The 8434-nt window shown below is 36.8% G+C and overlaps 1 protein-coding gene and 1 pseudogene across 1 annotated transcript; both read right to left on the bottom strand.

Annotated features, from left to right (window-relative positions):
* Window positions 1-236: 236 nt before the first annotated feature.
* LOC131621634 (uncharacterized) lies at window positions 237-3476 on the bottom strand (annotated as a pseudogene).
* Window positions 3477-3968: 492 nt separating this feature from the next.
* On the bottom strand, window positions 3969-5144 carry LOC131621690 (auxin-induced protein 22E-like). Its single transcript, XM_058892722.1, has 4 exons — window positions 4854-5144; window positions 4560-4759; window positions 4369-4468; window positions 3969-4273 (listed from the first exon to the last, which is right to left on the bottom strand). The coding sequence occupies exons 1-4, from the start codon at window positions 5087-5089 to the stop codon at window positions 4201-4203; spliced, it is 609 nt and encodes a 202-aa protein (XP_058748705.1). The 5' UTR covers window positions 5090-5144; the 3' UTR covers window positions 3969-4200.
* Window positions 5145-8434: the final 3290 nt, after the last annotated feature.

The raw sequence follows: 8434 nt of genomic DNA, 5'->3' as shown, positions 1-8434 counted from the left end.
TTAAAATTAAATTAAAATAATAAATACTTAATAATTTATTTTTTATTTTTTTGTAATAAAAACAAAATTTATTTAAATAATTGGATACGATACAAATCATCTTAAATTAATTTAAAATACAACACACAATTAACGTAATTAGTACGTTACAAATAATTTAAAATGCAATACAACACACAAGTAACATAATTAGTACGATACAAATAATTTAAAATGCAATACAACACACAAATAATTCAATCACGGAACATTCCAAACTTTGTCCATATGTGCTTCACTAGATCGGCTTGCAATTGTTGATGAACATTTGGATCACGGAACTCTGATCTAGCACGCACATGATTTGCAAAAGCGGGTAACACCTCGGTCGAGTATGGTTGTGGTGCACTAGATCCACTTCCCCAGATTGCTCAAAATCCGTCCAACGTTGAGAATATGAATCTCGTTCATCCTCAACAATCATATTATGTAATATGATGCATGACCTCATGATGATACCCAAATCAGCTATGTCCCACAAGCGAGCTGGTTCACGGATGATTTTAAATCGAGCTTGGAGCACTCCAAATACACGTTCGATGTCCTTCCGACATCCCTCCTGAAATTTTACAAATAATTTATCGGGTTCACTTTGAGGAAGTCTAATCGATTTGACGAAAGTTGGATAAGAAGGGTAGATACCATCAGCTAGATAGTATGCCATATTATATGGACGTTGATTCACAAAGAAATTCACACTTGGAGCCTTTCCCTGTTCCACGTCATCAAACACTGGTGACCGGTCTAGAACGTTTATATCGTTCAACGTTCCCGGACATCCAAAAAAGGCATGCCAGATCCATAGGTCATGAGATGCAACTGCTTCAAGAATAACTGTGGTGGTTCCCTTATCCCCTCTAGTAAATTGTCCTTCCCATGCTTTAGGACAATTTTTCCACTCCCAGTGCATGCAGTCAATACTCCCAATCATCCCTGGGAACCCCCGCATTTCACTAACATGCAGTATTCTTTGCAGGTCATCTTGGGTTGGTGCTCTCAGATACACTTGCTTGTACAAGCGTATGATTCCTTTACAGAATCTACGTAAGCACTCCAATGCTGTAGTACCTCCTATTTTGATGTACTCATCTACCGCATCCGCTGCCACACCATATGCTAACATTCGCATTGCTGTGGTACATTTTGCTAAGGGTGATATACCTTCTTTATTGGCTGCATCAACTCGCTGGGTGAAGTAGTTATCACTACTTGAAAGGTCCCCAACGATTCAAAGGAAAACATTTTTTTTCATCCGGTACCGACGACGAAACATTGCATCGTCATATGTAGGCTCATTGGCAAAGTAGTCGTCAATTAGTCTTTGGTTTGCCGCTGCATGATCTCTATTGAGATATTTTCTACTACGAGGTGCATTATCTTCTGATATTTTGTTTCTACGCTCTCTAAATCGATTGACTATATAATTTTCTTCAATTTCACGATTTTGATTGTAGGCTGCGATATCAAAATGATATTGTGATGGATCCATTTTTTGTGATATTGGAGGTAAATTGGATGGGATTTGGGATATTGGTACATAAATGGATGTATGAGTCCCTATATATAAATGGATGTGGGTGGTGGACCACTGACGGATTCGAAATAATTTATTGTATAGAGTTAATTATCAGATAAGGAATAGATTCGAATTGGGTGGTAGACCACTGACGGATTCGAAATAATTTATTGTATAGAGTTAATTATCAGATAAGGAATAGATTCGAATTGGGTGGTGGACCACTGACGGATTCGAAATAATTTATTGTATAGGTGTTAATTATCAGATAAGGAATAGATTCGAATTGGGTGGTGGACCACTGACGGATTCGAAATAATTTATTGTATAGAGTTAATTATCAGATAAGGAATAGATTCGAATTGGGTGGTGGACCACTGAAGGATTCGAAATAATTTATTGTATAGAGTTAATTATCAGATAAGGAATAGATTCGAATTGGGTGGTGGACCACTGACGGATTCGAAATAATTTATTGTATAGAGTTAATTATCAGATAAGGAATAGATTCGACAATAATTAAAGCAAACACTACACTGGCATATTGAAACAACAATAATTAAAGCAAACACTACACTGACATATAGATTCGACAATAATTAAAGCAAACACTACACTGACATATAGAAACAACAATAATTAAAGCAAACACTACACTGACATATTGAAACAACAATAATTAAAGCAAACACTACACTGACATATTGAAACAACAATAATTAAAGCAAACACTACACTGACAAATACTTCATTGAAATTAATTATCAAACAGTTCTGCCTCCAACTTTTTCAACAGCTGGTTCTTCCGGTCATCTAGATGCTCTTCGGAAGTTAGCTTTAGATACATCTTCATTTTCTTGGTTTTAGTCTTTTCCAAGGCTATATTGTTAGCCTGCTGTTGCATCAAGGCTATGTTGTCCAATCGTTCAAGCTCTTTCGTCTTGAATTCTTTGTATTCAGCCCATTCTTTGTCCACCACCTCCGAGGCATATTCCTTGCTTTTCTTTTTACCCTTTTTTTTAGCTGCCTCCCTTCCTATAGGACGAGCACTGGATTCTACAGTATTTGAGCCACATGCATCACTCTCGCGAGATCTCTTAGATCCACTACTTCCTGAGCCAATATTTCCTCCTACTTGACTACCATAACGTGGTTGATCACGGAGAGCGTGCCATTCTTCCATTAAAGTGAATCTAACATTCTTCCCACATGCATATAATTCCTGCGTTTTTGCCAAAACATCATTCTCCGACCAACCACTTCCTTGCATACGCTTAGCGCCATCATAAGCGCCAATCCATTTACCCAACACTTTATTCATATAATTAAAACGGTTTCGGCTTGCAGGTCCATCACGCGGAGGATCGAATGAGCAATGCTCATTACAATACTCAGCAATTTTACCCCAATATGTTTCACCTTTCTGGTTTCTCCCGACAACACTGCTTGTTCCAAATTTAATCCACCCACTAATTAGCACCAAATTTTGTTCAGTGTTCCATGCTGGTTGCTGAGTTTTCCTGCTCTTAGGAGTTGAATCCTCTGAATTTGGACCTACTTCATTAGAAACTATCATGCCACCAATAGTTAGTTGTGTTGAAAACTCGGGAAATTCAGGTACACCACCACTTGGAAAATTTGCATTCGCCATTGTCACATAACCATTAAACGGGGGTGTTTGAGATGGATTTCTCGGCATAGATCCATAATATGTTTGAAAGTTTGGAACAGAGGATGACTGGTTGAAATTTGGTGGAAAACCAAAATTAGGTATGTTTTGAGGATGTTGGTTGGAAAATTGATTTGGATTTTGATAATAGTTGGGATTTTGATAATTGTTGGGATTTGGAAAATTGTTGGGATTTTGGTTAAATGGAAAATTAGCAGAATTTTGAGTGTTAAAATGATTATTGGGATCCATTTCACTAAAAAAAGACACTTAACTTCAAAATAAACACTAATAATAAAATTAAGATAGTGAAAAACTTGGTTTTTTTTTCGGTGCCCAAATCAAATGAACCAAGTCTCTATTTATAGAGAAAAAAAAATCATGAATTTTGGTAAAAAAAATAAAAAATAAAAAATTAATTTGCAACGAAATAATTGAGTTCAAAGTATTAAATGGATAAAAATCTGGCCAGCCAATCAAACACAGCCACGTGGCTCCACTTATCCCTTTTCTCTTTCTCTCTCTGCGTGGATTAAGCCCCACTCTCACACCAGGCGAGTGGACTGCACGCTCCTGAGGTAGACCAATGGAGCGCTGCCACGTCAGCCCCTCGGTCAGATTCATTGGTGTTGAGTTTTCTAAACATCTCTCTCCTCCAACACACACTCAACACCATACTACACACCCCATTGCACATGTTTTTGTAGTGTTGACTTCAAATAAATGATCCATTGCACATGGTCTTAGAAGTCTCTGAAAGGCTTATTATATTAAGAAATGAAGCCTCAAAAGCCACTTATATAGAACTCAAATTCCATTTCTCTGACAGCTATGTTTTTCACGCTATGATTGTATTGTTGAGATCGAGATCGAGATCAGATGTTTTCCACATTCACATTTACTGGACCATCCGTTCTCTATGTTTAACTTCATATGCTTCGCGCATGCTTTAGAAGATGCATCCATGATTTTTTGGTCATAAACATGCTAACCCCTTTGCCTCTGATCCTTTCACTATCTTAAACCTCTTGCAAGAGGATATGAACATGCTGTAATCAATACAAATACACACATATTAATTACTGTATTGCACGAAACATAAAATAAAAAATTAAAAGAAGCTGATTTAACTAATGTAACTTACTTCCATGGAACATCTCCAACCAACATCCAATCACCATCCCTATCTTCATAAGTAGGTGCATGCTCAGATCCATTATACCCTTCTCTTTCTGAATATTCACCTGTTTCATTAACCACAAATTAATATTAATGATAACAAAGTAATAAAAAAATTGACCAATTGATTATTGTTTGTTCCTGCATGCTTCTTACCAATTGTGCACTTGAACAAATTTTCCAAAGCTAAGAGAAGTTCTGAATAGCTTTTGTAAACATTGAGATCTATCTTTCTCAAGTAAGGTGCACCAGCCATGCTCACTTTCACGTACATTCTACTTCCATCTTCCACTTTCTTTTGTTGTAAACTGTTCTTCCTAAACGATCTAATTGATGGCCATCCAACTACTTGTACCCTGCAATATCCATCAATTTTCATTCATTAATTATATAATTCCCAAAATCAGCAAAAGTTTAATTATTCTAACCAATATATTGTTCACCACTTACTTTGAAGGTTGAAGAGTGCATTGGTCATGATCACTTGTGGTTGAGGAACTAGAAGCATTGCAGATGGAAGACTCTTCAACACTTGTTTCCGGTGAAAAAGACCTCTTATTGCTTCTAACAACAGATCCAATATTGCATGAATGTTTATCTTGTTCATCATCGTTTCCAGGTAATCCCAACCTTAACTCTGTGTCCTTGTGATTAATAATCAATTCTGTTTCAATATAGCTCTCCATTTCTTGATATATGTCTTGATAAATTCTAATGAGAGGAGTTGTTGATTTTTTGGTCTCTACCAACCAAACCGCTTTTGTTCCGGGAAGAAGTATGATGGATGGAGTGGTTATGGTGAATGAAATTCTTGATTGGGCGAAGAGGAAGAAGAAGGGGTGTTTATTACTTAAAGTGGACTTCGAAAAGGCGTATGACTCACTTTCTTGGAATTACTTAAGGTGGATTTTGGTGAAAATGGGTTTTGGTAAAAGATGGATGAAATGGATGGAAGCTAGCATTTTTACCAATTTCATGTCCGTGATGGTTAATGGGAGTGCAACTAGAGAATTCAAGGTTCAAAGAGGTCTTAGGCAAGGAGACCCGTTATCACCCTTCTTGTTTGTTCTTGCTATGGAAGGTTTAACCGCTCTAACTAAGAACTCCGTGGCGGTGGGTGATTTTAAACCTTTCAAGTATGGAGCCAACGACTTTGTGGACATCCTCCAATTCGCGGATGATACCATCATTCTAGGAGAACCTTCTTACGATAACCTTTGGAGTATAAAAGTGTTGTTGAGAGGTTTTGAATTGGTTTCCGGATTGAAGATCAATTTCCATAAAAGCAACTTTTATGGAACTCACATAGGAGATTGGTTCATAAATTCGGCGACAAAGTTCCTTGCTTGCAAAAAAGGTTGTTTTCCATTTAAATTCCTCGGTATTTGGGTGGGAGAAGGCGCGAATAAGAAGAAGGTTTGGCAAGAGGTGATCGACAAAATAAAATCAAGACTTTCCAATTGGAAGGGAAGGAACATCTCCATAGGAGGGAGGGTGACTTTAATTGGCTCCGTTCTTAATGCTATTCCTATTTTCACTCTTTCCTTCTACAAAGCTCCGAGTAAAATCATCCAAACTATAAGAAGCCTTCTTAGCAATTTTTGTGGTGCGGGAACACTAAATCAAGATGCATTCATTGGGTGAAGTGGGAGAATGTATGCAAACCAAGAGAGAAAGGTGGGTTAGGTATTAGGGATATTGGAGATATGAATAAATCCCCACTTCTTAAATGGAAATGGAGAATTTTAAAGGAAGATAAGGCTATTTGGAGTAGATTCTTACTCTTGAGATACCATAATCCCAAATTAAAAGTGTTAGCTTCTAGCAAGGACCTTTTAAATAGGGAGGACTCACGTTGGTGGCGAGACATAGTCCTTAATGACTTCAAAGAAGATGATTTAGGAGAAGGTTTTAATGAATGGGTGAAATGTGAGTTCAAGAGAGGAAACAATATTCTTTTTTGGTTTAGTTGTTGGTTGGTTGATCAACCTCTCCGAGTTGTTTTTCCGAATTTGTTTGACAAAACAACCAACAAACTTAGTGCGGTGAGCGACCTCTTTCTCTCCAATCACGGAGAAACCATTTGGAAACTAGAAGACATTTTTGGGGAGGAAGTGTTGAACCCTCCGGCTCGGAGTGCATCTTACATCATTTCATCCAATCCGATCACGGCAATAACCGAAGAGCTTAGGGAGTTGAAAAGGATGCTTCAAGGAATGGTCCCGGATTCGACGACAATGGACGATTTCCAATGGAACTTAAATACAAACGGAGCCTTCACGGTGTCTAGTGTGTCGCACTTGGTATCTAATGCAAAGGAAATAGCTTGGCCAAATTTTATCATCAAGAGTTTGGACGTCATTTGGAAGACAAACCTACCGGCAAAGATCAAAATTTTTGCGTGGAGATTCTTCCTCAATAGGCTCCCTTTAAAAGATCAACTCGCCAAAAGAGGTGTGACTACTCTTACTTCCTTAGATTGTCTTTTATGCACTAATCATCCGGAAACTTTGGATCACCTCTTCTTCCATTGTCATGTCACAAAGGAGGTGTGGAGTAGAATTTATACATGGTTGGGGAATGATTTGAATTTTTCTTTTGAGGAGTTCAAGAGCTTTGGGAGCATTCAAGAGAAGGTGAAAAACAAAAACATTAAAGCTAATCTAAATAATATTTGGATAGCTTTGATTTGGTGCATTTGGAATATGAGAAACACTATGATTTTTGATGAAGGTTTTTTTAGCTTTGATGAGGTGATATCAAACATCATGTTTTTCTCATGGAGATGGACAAGCAACAAGGATCTTCCAAGTAGGATATTTTTTTATGATTGGTATAAATTGCCATTACTTTGTAATTAATATTTCAAGTACTCTATCGATGCAAGGGTTGCACCCCTAGTGCGCTTTCTTATATCGAATTGCTTATTAAAAAAAAATTCTAATGAGTTCTTAGGGAATGAATGTGAGAGAGAAGATGGAATGAGATAGGAAGAAAGATAGGTATCTCATCAATTTTATACTAACACATTATTATTGTCGTGTGGAGGATAATAAACCGACCATTGTCTGTCACACGCGTTTTGTCACTGACCAATCAGTTATTGACAAAACAGTGTTTTAGGATGTCAGGTCCACTCCACATGGTGTGACTGTAAGGACATGGAAGAGCATGATGTTGAAATCAGAGGGGACAAACAAGAAACATGCATAGTTAATAATAGATGATGAATATACAAAGAACAACCACTATCAACCGATGGCTTTGATTGATGGTGGAGACTTTTGGAATGAAATTAGAACCGTTGGATTAGAAGTGATTTATGATTGGGTAGGATCCTACGTGAATGTTATTTATTGGATGGGTATTTCCTTTATATTTTATTTTATTTTTGTGTTGTTTATGTGTACCATATCTTTACACTAAATGGTTGTATGATTATTCCACAATCACTGGATTTTGTAATAATAAATAATGGTAAATAGTAAATTATCTTCTTTACTTTGTATCCATATCAATAACTTGTTTCATTAAGTAAATTTTCAATATATTGTAAAATGTAAGCATAAATCGATTCTGAAATTGGAGGTACAATTTAACACACATAAATACTTAGTTTATTGGTTGGAAAAGAATTAAAAAATGGCATGTTTGATTGAAAAACTTTATTCCTTAACAATTATTGTTAATCGATTTGGCAGGGTTGATATTAAAATTGTGAGCTGGATTGATCTAGTGGCAATGTACGTTTTAATTATTCAATAGCGAGATTGCTCTATTTTGGTGTAGGTTGTTTATAGTCAGACTCTTCCTTGGGTTACCCTTTCTGAAATGCGATCGAGATTTCTTAATTGCTGTTGTCGGTCCGGTTGGGCTGAGGAGACTTTTTAGCTGAAGATTGACCCGGCCTCTTTAATTAAGGTGGCTTATATGGTAAGGTGACTTGTCTTTTCTATTTTTAGGATGAATTCCTTCGATTGTTTTAAAAACTTCCTAAAGCTTGAAGGTTCCGAGTTTGTTCTAGAGATCAC

Source organism: Vicia villosa, unplaced genomic scaffold (genome assembly GCF_029867415.1).
Source record: "Vicia villosa cultivar HV-30 ecotype Madison, WI unplaced genomic scaffold, Vvil1.0 ctg.000010F_1_1, whole genome shotgun sequence".
Classification (NCBI taxonomy): Eukaryota; Viridiplantae; Streptophyta; class Magnoliopsida; order Fabales; family Fabaceae; genus Vicia; species Vicia villosa.
Note: the sequence above shows the minus strand (reverse complement) of the source record. Positions and strands in the feature narration are given on the sequence as shown.

Bases quoted from the DNA above. Each gene is read 5' to 3' on its own strand.
- LOC131621690 (XM_058892722.1), bottom strand. From the start codon at position 5,089: ATGGAGAGCTATATTGAAACAGAATTGATTATTAATCACAAGGACACA. The intron at 4,469-4,559 runs GTAAGAAGCATG...TTAATGAAACAG, and splicing joins TTTGTTCAAGTGCACAATTG to GTGAATATTCAGAAAGAGAA. The intron at 4,274-4,368 runs GTAAGTTACATT...TATTGATTACAG, and splicing joins GTTGGAGATGTTCCATGGAA to CATGTTCATATCCTCTTGCA.